This window comes from Colossoma macropomum, unplaced genomic scaffold (genome assembly GCF_904425465.1).
Source record: "Colossoma macropomum unplaced genomic scaffold, Colossoma_macropomum, whole genome shotgun sequence".
Taxonomy (NCBI): Eukaryota; Metazoa; Chordata; class Actinopteri; order Characiformes; family Serrasalmidae; genus Colossoma; species Colossoma macropomum.
In genome coordinates, this window is record NW_023494788.1 from 13,023,866 (window position 1) to 13,043,503 (window position 19,638).

The 19,638-nt window shown below is 39.0% G+C and overlaps 1 protein-coding gene across 2 annotated transcripts in view; it reads left to right on the top strand.

Moving 5' to 3' along the window:
* slc36a1 (solute carrier family 36 member 1) overlaps positions 1-19,638 on the top strand; it is a 56,970-nt gene continuing 37,332 nt past the window's right edge. Inside the window, exons 1-11 of one of the 2 annotated variants that reach the window (XM_036568518.1) lie at positions 1-202; positions 2,741-2,837; positions 3,541-3,652; positions 3,745-3,835; positions 4,838-4,926; positions 5,464-5,553; positions 6,839-6,923; positions 8,942-9,160; positions 12,457-12,555; positions 13,663-13,829; positions 17,632-17,801. In XM_036568518.1, coding sequence (XP_036424411.1) covers positions 2,810-2,837; positions 3,541-3,652; positions 3,745-3,835; positions 4,838-4,926; positions 5,464-5,553; positions 6,839-6,923; positions 8,942-9,160; positions 12,457-12,555; positions 13,663-13,829; positions 17,632-17,801 — 1,150 coding nt within the window. In that variant the 5' untranslated portion in view covers positions 1-202; positions 2,741-2,809. The remainder of the gene's footprint in view (positions 203-2,740; positions 2,838-3,540; positions 3,653-3,744; positions 3,836-4,837; positions 4,927-5,463; positions 5,554-6,838; positions 6,924-8,941; positions 9,161-12,456; positions 12,556-13,662; positions 13,830-17,631; positions 17,802-19,638) is intronic. The other variant, XM_036568519.1, reaches the window with a different exon arrangement.

Sequence of the window (19,638 nt, forward strand, 5' to 3'; positions counted from 1 at the left end):
CAAGCCGCTGCAGGCTGCAGAAAGCAGAAAGCGGGCGGGCGGGTGGAGCAGTGGACTTCAAACAGGGTCAAGGAAGGACCCAAACGGACCAGACTTTTATAACCTGGTACCTGCTTAAGTTATTACTGGAGAATGTGTCGGGCCAGTCACAATTACTAGCGAGATAAGCATCAATCTCTGCCAGAGTGCTGTGGACTTTGTGGTAAGTCAGCGTCACTTCACTGAAATAATCAATGCGGCTCTTATAGTAGAATTTGGCTGCAGTAGGAAGTGAATGGAAGCCGGGTTTTCAGTGAAAGGACTGGACAGATTATATTTGGGGAATTTAAAGTTGAGTTATATGTGCACCTGCTGTTCGTACAAGCTGATTAGCTGGGGGCTAGTGAACGTGAGACACGAAATTAGGGGTAGCAGTTATTATGCTCTGTTCAGTATCAGTGTTTGTGCTTTACCTGGGAGGCCTTTGTAGTTTTTAGGCTGTAAGGCGATTATACTGCTCTGCATGTGGTGTCAATATAAATTGCTGGCCATTGTATTCATTAGTGCTGTAATCCAGGCAATCCTTGTTTCATATATGAACTAAACTGTTTATTCTGCTTTAAGTGAAACACATGAAGTATTTAATATCTTGTGCTTTTTTTTCTGATATATTTAAAAATATGAAAATATATTCTGATATAAAATAATACCAGAACATATTTTCAACATATAGCCCTTTTGTATAAGGAGAGCCAATGTTCTGTCAAAGAGAAGTGATCTGTGTCTACAAATGCTGACTAATGAATATACAGACCAAACATATTCTCTGGTTTGTAATGCTGCAACTGTGCCAACAATAGTTGTCAACAACAACAACAAGGGAGAGGATATAGAGAGATCTTAAAAGGAAGGTTTGGTTATGATGAAAGCACAACAAAGTAAAACCAACAAGTCACGCCTTTGACATTTGCAGTGGTCAGCAGGTATTATATAGCATCCCTTTGTGCAGTGTGCTGATGTATGTGCTGCGGCTTCACAGAGATGTGAAAAAATTACTCAGCTAAATTTAATATTGCATAACAAGATCAGTTGAGCTGTGTAGCATGACACACTTCCTGGGTTCAGTGTCACTTGTACATTTTATGAACAGCGTTCACGTTGACGGGAATGTTGGCTCTTCACATCCAAAAAGGTGAGGTCACAGTATCTTGCGTTCAGCTTTTGGACCCTATCAGCAATAATGCCATATCTATCAATTTACATAGGTTTCATCTAGACATGTGCTGATATTCAATGATACGATATACCACAATATTCGTCAGAAGTGATACTGTTACGGACAATTTGAAATACTGTTATTGCATTTTAGTACAACAAGTTGCACTTTCACCAGATATTTTTTTTAGATATGCAGAGTAGCTCTGGTTTCAGACCATGGTAGGAGAACTGTGTAGTGACATACTGATCTCAGGCTGTATTTGATGTTTGTACAGCTGTTTTGCTGTATTTTTGGCTTGAGCATCTTTACAACTCACAGTAATGGTCACAGTGCTGTCCTTTCATACTGTATGTGCTGCGTAGGGGGTCTGTCACCCGCCTGGGTGAAAAAAAAAAAGGGGGACGCCAAAGACATGGTGTCCATTAAGAATGTCAAAAAACAAGATTCCAGAAGTTAATCAAGATTGCTGGGCCATTATAAAAAAAGAAACCATCAGGGATGCAACAATTCCCAAAATCAATAACCACCATGACAACAAAACGTGTCATTTGATCAGGGGTGCCAAAACTTTTGCATGCAACTGTATTCAATCACACAAATTATGAATTTTTCCAATAACTTTTGAACAGTAGTGTATCAAAAGAAAACAGGTTTGCAGCACATATTATATATAATTCTACAATTTTTTTGCATATGAATATTACAAATGCATAACCTTTTCCAATAATCATAATTACGACCCCAAAATATTACCACCAACACATTATAGCTATTAGAAATGACTTTCAGGACAATACATCTGTTTATATGTATTATATTAATACAATATTACGAAAAGATCATTAACCAGAATAGGTGATTTTGTGAATATTGTTATTGTCAACTTATACATGGAACAAAGATTGTCTGGTTGGCAATATGTATATAATAATTTATTTGCAGATATTGTATGTATACACATAGTAATATATTAGCCCTACAGCCTTAAAACAACTACATAGACTGCCCCGATATTGACCCTGAGTGGGACATAACTGCTACTGCTTTTGTCTTTATACAAAAAAGCTTGCCGTTTGAATAATCAGCAACATACTTTAGTGCAAATTAATGCAAAATGTTCATATGGGTGTTGTATCTTTGTTAATGTAGGCTTACTTCTCCCTCTAAACAGAGTGTCAGATTTATGTGACCTGCTTAAGGGTTGTCACTGTCATATTAAGTGTTCTTATTTGTTGGGTAGAATGAAAGTCGGTTTGAAGATAAAATCTGACAAGTAGTGCACCTGGTCTTTGCATCACGCACAACATATAAAAGCTGCACTGTGCGATGACTGGACAAGGACTGCATTTCACATGCACAGTGATCTTTGTCTTGCTTTTTAGATTTTGAGGAAATAAGAGCAAAGGGAGACAAGTGCCTTGTACTTTTGTACCCCACACACACACACACACACACACACACATTTTCTAAGCTACTCATACTTTTGTACAAGGAGAGTAATAAATATAACAGTAATAATGGATGATTTCTCTTTGATCGCAGTGACTGTGGATGGATTGTCTCTGCAGTGAAGCTGGGGACCAGTGAAGCGTTTAGACAACCAGAACAGCCATGGATTCAGACATCAACTATCAGGATGGTAACCAAATTTAGCCTGCATTACGAGAACATTTCAGCTACTGCCTGTTTTGCTTTATTAAATTAACCCCTTAAATGGCCAGTACTCCCGGTGGGTCCAAAGTTTTACAACACACTTCTATAACCTAGGAATAACTCAGGCAGTTTGCGCTGTAGTCCATGTAGTTACTGAATAATAAACCTTAATATGTAATAAGCCTGAGATTTTAAGGAGCTAAACTGTAGTTTGCACATGTGCATAGCTGTCACTGTGCTTGTTTCTAGTGCAGATCAGAAGTAGGGCTGAATGAGTTGGGGAAAATTCCTAATTGCAATATTTCTGGCCACTATAGCAAATATTGAGGTTTAAACGAGATTATTTTCTACAAATTAATCTCCAGGACTTTTTTTTCCAAGAAGGCTAAAACATCCATTTTTTTTGGACCTGAGGGATGAATGCTGAATGTAGTTTGCCAGACTGTCTGCGTTATTAAGTGGAATTTCCCCACTTAAAACTAAAAAAAATGCGTTCTTTCAAATATGCCTTTTTCTCAGGTATATTTTCTCTCTGATGGTCAGCTCTCAATGCTTTTGCCCCCTCACAATATCCAATGTAGCAAAACTCTAACCTTGTTTAATGTCATACGTTGTCTATATAATGTATGACGTATAATTTGACGTATAAATGGAAACATGATTAGGGATTTGTTTGTATCTTTTCTAAGGCCCTGTGTTCTCCCGAACAGAGGAGAGCCCAACAGAGGATGACGAATCTGTCCACTCACCCTCACGCATGCAGAACGAGTATGAGCGAATTGGGGGCAGATCAGGATCCTCGTAAGACTCATCACAATGATTATTTCGCATGAATGGTTTGAAGTTGTTTTGTCTTGGCCACTGATCTCAGACCCTGATTCTCATCTTTGCAGGTTTTTACAGACCTTAATTCATTTACTGAAAGGAAACATCGGCACTGGTCTGCTCGGCTTGCCTCTGGCTGTAAAGAATGCAGGGCTTGTGGTAGGATGTCGTCATCAGTTTAAACTAATTACATTTGCAGATACGCATGTCTGCTGTGTAGTTTTCCTCTGTTATCTTTCCATACCACTTTTTAAACTAGCATTAATGGCAGATTTTTATTTTTGAGCAGGATACTTGTTTTGTCTTGTTCTGGCTTAAGTACATACTCTCAGTCAGTTTCACTCTCTACAGGGAAGCTCTACAAAACATTATTTTAGGAGATTTTAGGTGTGTCCAGAATGATGATGAGAGGTGTAGATGAATTCATAATGACTGCATAACATTGAGGATTCACAATAAATGTAGCATCCCGCATACAACTGGACAAAAATTGATGTAGATAGATAATGACAGTCTATAATTCACAGTAAATTAACTCAAAGTCCCTGAAATTTTGAATGAAACGTCAAAAATTACCTTTTGATGTCTAGTTTTTCAGATTTAAGTCTACATTGAATGTTATTGTTATATAGAGTCACATACAAACTTCATGTTTTGTTTATTTTGTAGGTGAAAATACTTACACGTCCTCTATAGGAAACAAATTTAAATATTGCATTTTTCTGAAATTTTATTGGGCAATTTCTGTCTATTTGCTGAGTTTAACATATGGAAAAAGGCATAAATTATAAAATGTGCCATAACTTTTGCACAGGCCACATTTAATGTTTTATTTTTTCCAAAATGTTAATTTCAGCAAACAGCAATTGTGCGTTAAAATGTGCAGACGTTTGTTCTCTGTAGAGGATGTGTTAAACTATTTTCACTTAGAAAATCAACAGAACATGTCATCTGACCACAGGAGCCAAAACTTTTGCATACCACTGTATAAAATAACACAAATGATTAATTTCTCCAAAACTTTTGAACTGTAGTGTATCAAAGGAAAAACAGAGTTTTGCAGTGCATGTTATATATAATACTACTTTTATTTCATGTATGAATATTACAAATGCAAAACTTTTTCCAGCCAGTAATCCATCTTTCTTCATTTCTAAACAGATGGGTCCACTGAGTCTCTTGGTGATGGGCATTGTAGCTGTACATTGCATGAACATCCTGGTGAAATGTGCACATCATCTAAGCGCTAAGTAAGTCTTCGTGAAGCACCTGTCACTGTTTGTTTGATTAGAGTTTGTTTGCTCAGTTTTATATGACGGCCTTTGCATGTTCTGCCTGACTTGGATATTTATACCTGTCGACTGTAAGAGCTTCCAAGTTATTGATGTAAACTTTATACATTACTGTACAAAAGTCAGAGACCACTCATCCTTTATTAAATTTCCAGTCAACAAAGCCGGTAAATGCAAGTGGTTAATTCTGCAGCGTCAGTTAAAAAAAATACAGATTCCATTCTCATAGCTCCCCTAATGTTCTGGTCAGAGCAGTGCTGTTACATTTTGGTTGTAAGGACCCATTCAGTACAGCAGAGACCCTGTGTGTTTGAATAATAACATGCCTGAAGCTACCAGTACAATAATGTGTTGTTCTGCTCTCTTTAATAATTGGCACACTTAAATGATATGCTTCCCCAGATGTTATGAGATTCTAATAAATGTGCTTAGTTGAACATACATTTGTATAAAAATGTCCTGGTTAAAGGTTTTTTGTCTCTTTTTATTCTGTAGGCTTGGCAAACCATTTCTGACCTACGGGGAGGCGGTAGAATATGGAATGGAGAATGTATCTTGGTTGAGGAACCATTCTCATTGGGGAAGGTGATGGATTAACTTTGTTTGTTCATCTCCATTTGTTTCAAGTTTATTTTTCATGTTCCTATTTTTTACTTAATTTTATGACTCATTTCCTTTATTGTCCAGTCCAAAACCCTACTTCATTTTTTTCTTTCAGTCTTGTTTAGATGCACTTTTCTGTAAAGCATTTTGAGATGCATGTCAATGTAGGAGAGGTGCTGCACAGATAGAATTATTAGAAGAAATAATATTATTGTAGTAGTAATATTATTTCAAGTTGATGATTTCATGATCTCATAGGCAGGTTTGTATGTCCTCTGTTGTCAGCTCTAACATACAGCACTGTGCAAAAATCAGAGACCGCCCTGCATTTATTAAATTTCCAGTCAAAACAGCTGTTAAGTCCAAGTTATTCATTTTTCAGGAGGATATTTCTGAGAAGATTAGATATAAGATAATCTACTTGCATAAGGATGGGATGGATGAAAGGAAAATAAGTGAGAAAATTTCCAAAACTGAAAGTTCAAAAGGTTATCAAAATATGCAGAGAAAATGGAACTCCTAACAACCATGCTAGACCTGCTAGACTTACAAAACTGTCACCATCAGATAAACAGCACTTAATTTTATCATTGAAGACAATCAAGCTCCGCTCTTGCTTCAGATCTGAAAAAATCCACAAGTATTTCTGTCCATCCTTCCGCTATGAGAAGACAATGCTATGGGTCTGAAAGGATGTGAAGCTGTCGAAGTTTCTGAGAAAGAGAAATAGACAAAAAACATGAAAAAGAGCAAAGAAGCTACAGAGTTCAGACTTTAACATCACTGAATGTGTCTGGGGTTATGTGGATCATGAGAAGCAGAAAATGCAACTAACTTCTAAGACTGAACTTTGGAGGTGTGGAAAATTATCCCTGCAGATTTCTTTGAGAAACAGAAAGCAAATCGCCTGAAAAGAATGAAACCTGTATTAAATGCAAAGTGTGGACACACAAAATACTAAACAAATTGTATGCTGAGGCTTCTGTGCAATTTTCAATGAATATATGTTTCCTACTTTTTTCCTGATGCTGAAAAACACATTACTTAATGTCTGTTTTGACTGGACATTAAATAAATGAAGGCACAGTGCTGTAGGTTTATAAAGAACTAGTTTGGAAGGTTCTATACCTGGATGGTCAGGTCCTGTGTCCTTCACTTACTTTACTTGCTCCGCCTGTTTCTCAGAAATCTTTAAAGTGCTGTCTCGTGGATGTACTGAAGCAGTTTTTCGTTCTCTTTCTTTGGTTCCTTCTGCTTTTCCTGTTAGACGAGTGGTGAATTTGTTCCTGATCATCACTCAGCTGGGCTTCTGCTGTGTGTACTTTGTATTCCTCAGTGATAATGTCAAACAGGTGAGAAACATCTCAAAGATACCTCTTAGCCAACATCAGCAGCCTGAATCATTAGGTTGCCCTGTTTTTTATGTGAATTTAACACCTTTTCAATGTTCTCTTAAACTCTTAAAATGTTATAAGCCGTGCATTAACGCTGATGTTGTCTACTGAATACACGCAGTGTGTTCTCTACATAATTGAAGGACAGAATTTTCCCCTGCACTGTCAAGTTAGAGACACTAACTTAATAGTTATAGTGATTTAGTCATGTAGGTCGTTGCACATGTTTATTTATGGGCAATGTGCAGTCAACACCCACATTTATGAAATATGAGAGAAGGTGGCTCATTTGAGAAATGCCTGCATGTTAGTTTTGTGGTCTACTGTGTTTAATATGTTTACAAAAGAATGTGAAGACAGTAGCTTTTGACCAAGCCTTTACTGTGTCAAGGATATAAACTGAGCCTGATGGCTTTTCTGCTGCTGTTATTTTTCTCACCACAAGAGTGCATCGTTGGCCTTTAATATACCTTCTAGCATCAAGTTAAGTGAAACTGGGGTCTGTGTAGCCAGTGCAGTTGAACAGCAGAGTGATTTTACTTTGCTGAGACACAGAAATCAACTAATAAATGAATACAACACTCAAAATGAATACTTTCTCTGGAATCCTTCAACATAAGCAATGCATTATATCCCAAATTCTGAGAGTGCTGTGAAAATCTTGACAAGTTTTAGAAGATTCAAGATTCTGCGCTATTTTTAGGTAACCATACAAATGTAAGCAAATTGATCAGGTTGAGGATTTTTTAAAATAAAAATTCAGATTTTTTTAGTCTTATTCTATCAATTGATGCATGCTTTCGGATGATTCCTAAGTGGATTTAATCTTTTCATCAGAGGCTTTTGCCTAAACTTGTGGAGTTCGTGCCAGCTTGAGTACATGCTGTTATTTAAGCATAATGAGGACATACTGTTTCAAATACTGCAGTTCTGCAACTCATATAAAGATTTCACAGGCTCTATTTTTCATTCAAATTGTTATGCTGGCAATATAATTTGTAAAGACAAAATTAGAAAAGAATGTAAAATAGAAGCACTAGTGGTGACTTGTGGACCCCACTGTATGTGTGTTAGGCATATTTTATGTAAACATGTTAAACAAAAGAAGATTCATTTATTAAATCACTGAGTCTTATTTTACAAAGTTCAAGACAAATGACAGGCGTGTAAACTATGTACATGTTTGAGAGTTGATTTGTTAAGATGTGGTAGTATATTTTGCAAAAATGCTGAGGAATACATTTAAATAAGGAAAGGCAGAACTGAATATCGTGCTCAGATGTGTTTTAGCTTATGGCGTTTTATTGATTAATTTTAAAATCACTCCTTTTGCCCTTTGGTTTAAGGAAAAGTTTTACCAAAAATCTATTTTACATAATTTCCCCCTTAGCTAAAGTACAGTCAATCAACCAAGACATGTTTAGTATCCAGAGGTTACTTCTTAAGTTTTGCACTGAAATGATGGGGCTAGTGTCACTCACAAATAATAGAAGTCTGTGTCACCCAGATGAGAACATCACACACTTGCCTCAAATGTCAAGTTGTTAAGTCGTCTTAAACAGACTTGCTTTAGTGGTTTCTGTATGATATACTGTTATCTATACTGTTATCTATACAAGCGAACAAAAGTACAGAGAAAGATTTAGACTTTAAAATGACTGCTGTGCAGTGTGTTTAGCTGTGCAACGTACCTATTTCTATAGAAACCACGTAAGCAAGTCTGTGATTATTTAACAGCTCAACATGTTTTAAGACAAGTGTGTAGTGATTTAGGCATGATGCTAATTAGTGGTTTTAAGCCTTTCATTATTTGTTACCTGCATTGTCCTTGTAGCTCCAGTGCAAAACTAAAGACGAAAACTTTACCATATGTTTAACATATCTTGGCTAATTGGTTACAGGGGTTGAGTAAATGTAGCTTTCTGCAAAACTATTCCTTTAAAGTCCAGAATCTCATGTTGTCCTATTTTGCTCAGGTTATAGAGGCTGCCAACGGGACCACCATGAACTGCAACACCAACCAGACTGCTGTGATCGTTCCCAGCTACAACTCTCGTCTCTACATGCTCTTCATCCTCCCCTTCATCATCCTGCTGGTGTTCACCCGCAACCTTAAATTCCTGGCCCCTTTCTCCTTCGTGGCCAACGTGGTCATGAGTGCCAGCCTGATCCTCATCTACTACTTCTGCCTAACGGTACCCACACACACACACAGACTGCTGACTGTCCTCCTGATGTGATTCTGTCTGCCTGACACTGGCAATCAAAATTAAAAGACCCCCCCCCTGACATTTCATCATTGTATTATCTGTGTGTTGACTATGAGGTGGGGGGGGTGGGGTGGGTTAGGTGAGGCAAGGGTTTAGGGTGGGTTACATACTGAAAAATGAATCCCCCTCACTTTTAAAATGAGGCCCCTGGCCGGATATTAAAAGAAGTTGTAATTATATCTGTAGGTCATATGTATACTAGATGTTTCAGTGCTTCATTTTGTTTTCAGTGGACTTTTGAAACATGCACAATGGCTATAAAATGATCACATTTGCGAGCACGCTCAGATCAATCCCCCCTGGACACACACCTCTCTTTCTTTCTCTTGATTGAATGCTGGTGGTTATGGATGAAGAGGCAACTGCAAGAGACAGCCTTTCAGGATGGTTTCTCTGCTCAGTTCTTACTGGAAGCGTTTAATAGCTGGATAGCTGCCTGTGAAATGTGGGTTGCTGCTGCATGCAGTAAGAAGTTAAGAGAAGTGAGTGAGGCTGCTCCGCTCTGATTTAAAGAAAAAGTTAGATTTAAGAGTAATCTGTATGAAATGATTGGCGAGATTTGTTTTTGGAGAAGATCTGGAGAATTTCAGAGAGATTTTTTTTTTGTTTGTTTGGAGAACTTTTTCCCTTACAAAGTAGTGCTAGTTTATTGCCATACTCTTATGTATCTACTGCACACAGCATGAATATGTCTCTACGTTTGCTTCGTCAGTGCCTCGCTGCTTGAGGGGCATGTCTGTCTACACACAGGATGCAAATGACCCTGTCAATCATGAAATCGCTGTTATTAGGTAAATAATTTTCTTATTAAGGGGCAGATTTACTAACGTTTTGTGCTGTCGGAAACTTGTTGTTAAACAGTGGCTGTTGTGATGTACTACGAAGGGGCAAAGGCCGTTTTCGCTCTTGTAATAAGATGAAAGGGGCGAAGCTGCTCTTTGGCGCTTTGCCCTTTCAAAGTGCAAAATACTGGGAGGAGATTATTATAATGAAGCACTTATTCTGATTTACTAGGGCTGATAGTAAACACTGACTGCGTTATTTAATGCCTCTGAAAAGCTTGTCGTATTTTTGGCCCTAATGTTGTTGCTGAGAGAGAAAAAAGAAAGTTTATCGCACACATTCGTTGATTTCCACCACACCTGCTATATCATTACAAATTTAACTAAGGAAATAAAAAACTGAACCAGTTTGTTTTAGTAAAACAATGTTTTAAACTGGTGTTTCCTAAAATTCAGGTCTGTTTTACACTCATGAAAGTGTCTTCAGAGCAGGTTTTGTCTAAATCGTAATTGTTTTCTCCCCGGACTGATGTGAAACTCTTTTAGCCTCGCAGTCCCTGCACTGTTAATGCAAATTGTTAGTTCATTTGGGCTGTGGCTGCTGTCACAGAAATGTCACAGCCATGGTTTGATGCAAATGCAATTCAGATCTTATAGTTCCCAATCAAGCAGGAAGCTCTCAGTAAATTAAACAGGCGTTTTACAATATCTTACAAATTCTATTTGCACTCAGCACCGAACTCAAGTTCAGCTCAAACCACCAGCCGAAACTAACATTTGTTTCAAAATGGAAAGTCAAAATATTTACTAAATAATAATAATTACTAGTGTCTAATTTTTTGTTATTATGTTGAAATAATGATGCACTTTCTCAGTAATAACTTGTCATTATTTGGACCTACTGAAATAAAATTCAAAATCTCAAAACAAAAATGTCAATATTTCAACCTAGCAGGTTACAGTTTGAACCAGAATCAGAGGATTAAAAAAAAGGTTTTGGCTGCGTCCCAAAGCACTTCTAAACTTTACGTAATGCACTTCTAATGGTGGTGCACTGCTTTTTACACCCTATTTGGTGATGTGGTATGTGATTTGGGACGCAGCCTTTTCTGTTACCTGTCGGAAACAGGCTTCCATATGAAAAGCATGTAAGTCAAACACGTGGTTATATAGTGCTGCTTATATGTTAATTATGAAGTTGCACCTGTTTTCATTTGCATGGAAGTTCTTAGTAGATAAGCTCTAAATTTGCTACGACCACAGGCACAAAATGTCAGTAGTGCCTCTTTTAGTAAATCTGGCCCTAATTAAATAATTAAATATTTATGTGATGTCAAAATATTGATGTGTACTTGAAATGCTCCTCACTCATTTTTGATCTGTTAATAATGGCATCCAGTGACATGCATTCTTGCTCAAATAGGCTATTTTTAAACACTACTGGGCTGTAAATACAGAGATTAAATGTTCTGAAAATGCTGCATTATGCAAGAAAGAGAGAGTTCTTCCAGGCAGAACTATGTAGGCAACCCTTGTCATGTACTGAACTGTGGAAAGTTGCTTTTGCTTGATTGGTCAGTGCTATGTAATTTGCATAAAGAGGAATCCAACTCAACATTTATGCCACACCACTATTCAGTTTCTCGACGTTCCTACTCTCCACTGAAAATGGATGGGAGCTAAATTTGATGTAACTAATTTTTTAAAGAGATTTTTAAGAGTGCAGTCCTGTCATTTTCTCCACTGTTTCGAGTTTTGAGAGGCAAATGCAGCACATGCTCCCTCCACCACATGTGCAGCAGCACAGCACTGACCTTTCCGCAGTCCGTGCTTCAAGCAGTGCTTCAAGCTGCTTGAAGGAGAAGGGCTTGACTTTTTCAGCCAAAACCCATACTTACATGTGCTTAATGAGAGGGGGAAACAAATCTATTTGTCCTTCATTCCCAAAGAGCATTCCCAAGGATTCCAGCCACAGATTGAACATGGTACAGCTGTGATTTGAACATGAACGCCTGCAGCGTGGCTTATCTCTGCAGTGGAAGATTCAAAGTTGGCAGATAAGCTCCACACCAGGGAGATCAGCCTCAGAAATGTTTACAGAGGTGCTAACTGCCTGGAAAAATTACTTCATCTAAATGTCTGAGGATTTGCTGCCTTTTCAAATTTGTTTCAAATGAAACAATGTGGATTCGTTTCTTTGTTTCTTGCTCTCTTCTGCAATCTTGTGACACTTCCCAGGGAAACCACTACTGCACAGATATCTAATAAGCCTCTCGCATTATTTGATCAGTCGTCACCTGTCTGATGCTTGATATGTTTGCATTTGTATGTCTTCTATGTTCCATAACTGCCTATACTCAAAAGACATTATTGTCTTATTTTCTTCCAAAGTCGTAATGTTATTCAGGCTTGTCCATGCTTTTCTTTTTTCATTCTCAGCATATTCCAAACCCTGTTGACCTACCGAAGGTTGGAAGAGCCGTTGACTACCCACTTTTCTTCGGAACAGCCATATTTGCCTTTGAGGGAATCGGCGTGGTGAGTTTTCATATTCCTGTACTTAATAAAGCATCTTACCAATGTATCCATCATTATGTCATCAAAAGTAGTGGTGAAGGCCGTACAATACAATATTGTCAAGGTGTTTGAGCTATAATGTGATTCTGTTGCGATAGAATGTACAGAATGTATTGAGATGTATTGCAATTTATTATCTTTGGCTGCAAATTATAGATTTCAGCTAATGGATTTAATACAGTAACAATACACTGAACATCTTAATGGAGAAGTGTGAATTGTTTTCACAGCAGTGGGTTGTCACCCCTCATTGCTCAGCAGCAGCTCAAAACAGAATCATAGCATTTCACACACAGAAAGACAACAGTGCCCTAGTTAATCTGATAATTAGGGATGCACCGATACCACTTTATTTATATTTAAAACGTATTATTATTGGAGCCACAGACTTCTTGGCTTGGTGGAGGCACCTGGCCACAAGACCATATCGCTATCAGATGCAGCTTACTAGCGGAGGCGGGACTAATGGACACATTAGCCTAGCTAGCAGGCTGCTATAGTAAATGCTAAACCAGGGTAAAGGATGAAAGTAAGATCATTAGAGACAGACAGTTCCTTACAAATGTCTCTCTAATGTTCACTCCTTCAATAACAACCTGGACTAACATTAACTCAGACTGTAACTGATTACACAGTGGGAGATCGTCTTATTCAGGTAAAGAGCTACCGTTACTGTGTTTTGCACATTGTGCGCACATTATGCTATCTGGCTTATTTGTGTCATACTGATGAAACTAATATCTTAGGAAGAATCCTAACCGATATATCACTACTATTGCCTTCCCAGCAAATACTGGTGTTACAGTTTTTGCAGTGCATCAGAAATTGCTTCATGATCACATATTCACTATTACAGTACAGTATCAGTATCGGTACTGGTGCAGCCCAACTGCAAGTTTACAAAGATAAAAGATTTGATTTGTTTATATTCATTAAAAATATCCCACTCATTTTCCACCAGCAGAATGAATGAAGTTCACCCAAAGTTTAGTGATGCTATACTTTTTTTCTCCCATCCTTAATCAAAAGCAGCCTATATTGTTAAAACTGTTTCGTCTTATCTTGTAGGTACTTCCACTTGAGAACAAAATGCAGAAACCTCAAAAATTCAGTTTGGTCCTGTTCCTCGGAATGGGCATTGTCACTATGCTGTACATTTCCTTGGGCACCATTGGTTACGTCACTTTCGGAGATCACATCAAGGGGAGCATCACCCTCAATTTACCGGACTGCTGGTGAGTTTCTCAAATGCATCACTGTGTTTCTGATGAGCTTTTCTTCCACTCTCAGTGGAAGTGACTCATCCCTGTCATGACTTTTTATCGATCCATCTCTCACATGCTGAATTGGAAGAGATTCAAATGCTTTACAATAACGAGAGGCGTACGGGCTGGATGAAAAAAGCCAGGTCTTAATATGCTGTCAAGAAGAAGCTTGAATTATCTGAGGGAGTGGCTGTATTCAGGCCCAGAGCGGCCGGCAAGCCCCCTGCCTGCCGTTGCTTCTCGACTTTAATCTCCTCAAGGCTCTGCCGTGCATTCTAATACACTTTACGGCTGGACGCTACATGCACCATCAGTTGAGTGAATTTTCAGGTGTTGAAGGCGGGCACACTTAGACTGTTTGATCATAGAAGAATTCAATTTACAGGAGTGAGCCTACCGCTGCTCTCCGTAATCGAGTTGGGTAGTGGAGGCAGGAGGCAGCTCTTAGGCGCTCTCTCTGGCCTGGGATACGGCGGCAAGAGTGCAGAGGATGCGGCCCGAATGGGTCACTGAGTGCGAGGAAGAAAAAGAGCTGACCAGAAAAGCTATCATAGAAACTTGGGCACGGAGCCCAGAAAGGCGTCCGCTGAGATTGGGCCTGTCGGCGTGCGGGAGTCCACAGAGAACGATAAAGACACAGGCTCTGTGTAAATAATAATAGTTAGGGCAGAGGCGTCAATCACCCTCCCAGCTAGGAGAAATTAGGGACGTGTGGTGATTTCAAGTGTCTCACAGGAAACAAATGAGTCATCTTTGGAAACGCTGCTGATTATATACGGCATCAGTGACAGTTGTATGTGTATATGTGTATTAGTTGCCCTGTCTGTCAGACAAATTCGGTGTTACAATGTCTTCAAAAAGGCTTTAAAACTGATTTCTTTCACTCCTTTCGCTGGGTCCATAATCTTCCTTGAAAGCTAGAATCAAAACTAAACTGAGTCATATAATGCTACTTTTGTTAACATCTTCAAAGCACTTATCAATTGCAATTGTATAAACAGATGGTTCTTAGAAAAGCTTGGGCCAGTATTCAAAAAGTATGTAAGAGTGGGAGTTCTAACCTACAATCTTTATCGTTTAGAGTTAGAGACAGTAGCTCATCTGTTGCTACACAGTTTGTCTCAGTCGTCCTCTAGTCCTTCATCAGTGGTCACAGGACGTTGCCCACATGCCGCTGTTGGCTGGATATTTTTGGTTGGTGGACTTTTCTCAGTCCAGCAGTGATACTGAGGTGTTTAAAAACTCCAGCAGCAGTGCTGTGTCTGATCCGATCATACCAGCGCAACACACACTAACACACCACCACCACGTCAGTGTTACTGCAGTGCTGAGAATGATCCACCACCCAAATAACACCTGCTCTGTGGTGGTCCTCACCAGGGTGAAAGGGGGCTATCAATGTATGCAGGGCAACACATCACCAGATTCTACAGCAGCAGACGGATCTGATCTGGTGGTAAACTCTTTATCCTCATTTGTTGCTTGGTAAAATTCTACAGTTTGACTGGATATAAAGCAATAATTATTTGTAACTAAGTTCCCTCGTAGTTTTCGTGTGAAAGTAATGCCTTTTTAAACTTGTGGAACACACTGATTTCTGTGAGCTGCTGAAACCACTGAGAGCTGATTAGGGAGCGTCTACAAATGACGATCGTCAAAGTTCGAGTATGAGGCTCCAGTTTGAAGCCTTATGAGCCAGTACAGCCTTTTAGCAGATAGAACTCACATGATGGACAGTTAGAGTTTTTACAACTTCTATATATGATTATGGTTGAAGAGGGATCTCAAAATAAGATTTCTCCCAGACTGATCTTTTGACTTTGCTATGTTAAACAACAGATTTCTAACAAAGACGTCCAGGAGAGCAATGTAGTTTTTGACTATATGGCATTCGATCCAAAGTACTGGGTCATTCTACATTGATTACTTGACTGTGTTTTAGTCTTTGTTTCAGTGTACCAATTTTTTTTTATTATTTTTCTGTTATTCTTCCTCAGAAACCAAAGCTTGATTTCTGGACTTTAAGGTTTGAGTATAGATGCTTAGGATTAGGTTTAGGTTTTGAGTTAAACTAATACCCCACCTTTTTTACATAATTCGGGCTTGGTGAGTTTACCATTTATCCAGGGGTAGGAATCTACAGAGCCCTGCTGGTGACATCCATTATAAATAAAAATAATGCATGGCTTTGACTTACTAATGCGTGAGAATGAGATAATTAAGTCGTGACCACGAGATCCTAATGCTTGACCGCGACTTAGTAAGGTGCGGAAATGAGATAAGCCTTGGCCGAAACTTAATAAATCATGATCTCGTTCCAACGCCTCACTAAGTCGTTGCCTGGCATTAGGATCTCGTTCCCACATGTTAATACAGTGTGGCCATGTATTATTTTTATTTATATGGGATGTCACAAACAGGGCTCCGTAAGAATCTAATGAAAACTTTGATAAAATATAGAGAAGAAGACAAGAAGACTCAAAATTACAGTATCATAATACTTGAAAATCTTTTTACGATACGTGTCACAGTATTAGTTTTTTGCTACGTTAGAACAGAAAAAAGCCCAAGCAGTAGCACATTTAACAAAAAAATGTAAGGATGCACAGTTGGTCAGTGTTATTTATTTTGTGATTATATATGATATGCTTATAAATGACATCATTTATCACAATATCAATAAAATATTGTAATATTGCCCACCACTAGAGTGAGGGCATTCATTCTGTGAGAAAATGGAAATTTTATTCAAGGAAATCACTCTGAACCCCCACATTTTGTTTCTGTTAGGGAGGCCCCCTTAGTTAAATAGGAGGTCTGGGACCCCCCCCAGCACCCTCTCAGTTCAAGCACTGCTTCTGTTGTGAGTGTGCTTTGTGTTAACAGGTTTCTGTTGTTTTTAAATGCAGTAAAATGCTTCAGAAATACTGTCAGTGGTGATCAACTGTTGGCGTCAGATGTGGCTGAAAAACAGTGGAATGTTTTAGATTTGCAACAAGTGTTTGATAATACTCGTTACATTCACTAATTAAAATATCTGAAAAATTGAAAAAAGGTTTGATATACCGATACGTTTACCACTTTTATTAGCCCATGCTCTTCTGTGTAAAAGCAAATATTTCTCAAGCTAAATGCTAGCTAGTCACCAGCAGCACACAGCTGCCAGCTCTGCACAGCGGCCTTGGAGATTGTGATTTGGCAAAGTTTGTAAGACCCTCATATTTTGAGAAGACGGTATCGGTCTTAACTCCAGGTGCAGTACACGTACATTTCCTACTGCTCTGGATTGATAGCTTGCTAACAAGTTCTCAATTGCATTAGCTAGAATGTGTGGTAACTAGCTGTCTAGAGCTGTAGGAAAGTTATTCTGACTGCACTGGGCGTTTAAGTTGTGGCTGAGTTTAGTGCATGCTCTGATAGAAAGCAGTTTTGAGTAGCGTGAAACCTTCGTCACTCCCTCATTCACTGACAAGAACTGATCAAAAAGATTGTATTTTCAAAAAGAAGCTGTTTCCTCTGCTCTCCTGCACTGCTCACTACTGTTCGCACAATTGACAGAAATCTGTTCCTCTATCCTCATTGCCCTTCTGACATGCTTTCTGAATACTGAGCCCCCCCCGTAAAGGGTCAGCGTTGTGCCTGTATTGTGGGTTAGTATACGCAATAGAAGGCATGTACTGTCCGTTGCCATAGTATTATAGGTCAGTATGATACTTGCTTTGTGAATGCTGACCTTGCTTACAGTCTGCTGTTTGTTTGTTTGTGTTTGTAGGATGTATCAGATAGTGAAGCTTCTGTACTCGTTCGGGATCTACATCACGTACGCCCTGCAGTTTTACGTCCCGGCTGAGATCCTGATTCCCCTGGCTGTAGAGCGGGTGGACCCCCGGTGGGAGCTGCTAGTGGACCTCAGCATCCGTGTGGGTCTCGTCATCTTCACATGTGAGTCTTAGCACAAAAATCTCACCCACAGGAAGCTCTCTCGCACAGCCGATCAAAAGTCACTTATTGTGTTAATAGTTTTTGTTATTTTGTTCAGTAGTAATACTTAGACAGTAATAGACAGTAACTACACCTGTTGAAATATTGTAAACTAGACATTAAGGGACTGGTTTGGCACTTACTCTAGTTACAGTTGATCAACCAAGACATGTTTTGTGTCCAAACCAGATTTAGTTTAATGCTGGAGCTACAAGGCTAATGTAGCTAACAAACGCTGGAAGTCAATAGTCACCCAAATCCTTTCTGTTAAAACATCCACAAAACTTCTCTCAACCCGCTCAAACTGCATGCAGGTCTTGGATGGCTCACTGTCTGAAATAACTGTCTTAATTAAGGTTGTGCAGACTTGACGGTGTGGTTTAGGACTCGGTATGAAATATAAAAGGAAAACTTCACTTTGTAGCCTGACATAGCAGGCAGCTGTTTTAGGAGACCTTGATTGTAGTTTGAGAGGGTTGAGAAGGGTTGAGAAGTTTTGGGGATGTATTTACAGAAAAATTTTGAGTGACTACTGACTTCAAGTGTTTGCTGGCAGTGTACGCCTCATAGGTCCAGTACTAAGGTAAAGAAGCAAAATTTGGACACCAGACAGCTTGGCTGATTGACTACATCCGGGTTCAGTGGAATATATCATTTAAAAATGTATTTTTATATCTTTATTTAATATTTCAAGTGTTTGGGGAACAATAAGAAGTTGTTTGCATACTATAATAATTATTTAATGTCATTTTTGATGAAGTTGTCTGCCTTAGTCTTTTATCATCACTCTTAAAACACAAGGCACTCTGGATATTACTTTTATTTCATAAACGTTTTACAGGAGTCCTGTATAGCTCCGATGAGTTGTCTGGACAAATATGAAATTTCTCTTTTAAACTAATTCCTGCAAGTTATTTAAAACTTAAGAAGTTCTACAACAATAGCATCATATTGGAATCCTTTTATAAGAATTGGTTGTTAAAAACAATTGAATCCAGGATTTAGAACTCTGATGTACCATGTCATTGTTCTATAAGCAAACCTACACACACACCAGTGGTTCTTTGACAAGAGCCAGTAGTGTCTGGATGCTGGGGAGGGTGTGCTCTCTTCTGAGGTCAGTGGCGTTCTCTCTGCAGCTTATTTGCTCAAACATGCACTTGTGTCAGTTTGTTCACGTTTCAGCGAAATTCAAGGTTATGTATGCCTTTGAATGTCATCTCTAGATGAAGTCAAAAAGAGGCGTGTATTTTCTGTTTTTGTTGGGTTTTTTTTTCTCCTAAACCATTCATTTTTTTCATGAACCTGACATTTCATGTTGGATTGTGTCTAGGGGTTTAGCCTTTGTCTGAACACTGGCTGACAAACGATGAATTTGGATGGAGTGCTGGTGAAATTAAATGTTTTGTGACGTTCAGCTGACAGGCATATGTACGGCAGCGTGTGATGCGTGTGTGTGTTCACTGCAGGGGGCTGTCAGGTACGGAGACCACAGTGAGTGTGTGTTCTGTTGCCTCAGGTAAAGGGAATCACGTTTGATGCTCCCGAACACGCGAAATCGCTCTTTTTAGTGCCGGTGATTAATGTGGCTCGCGTGCCGCTGCCCCGTTTGCTGGGCCGCATTGAGCCCCGTTCCCTTTATAGACATCCTATTTTTAGCAGCGTCTGAGGATGACTTTTTTTTCCATAATATTGATTCCTCTTGCAGCCTGAGATTCTTAATTCTCCTCTGTCTCCGAGTGCCTCACGTGAACAGCAGGCAGTGCTCTGTTCCGGTCACAGCGGCTCACGTGGCCAG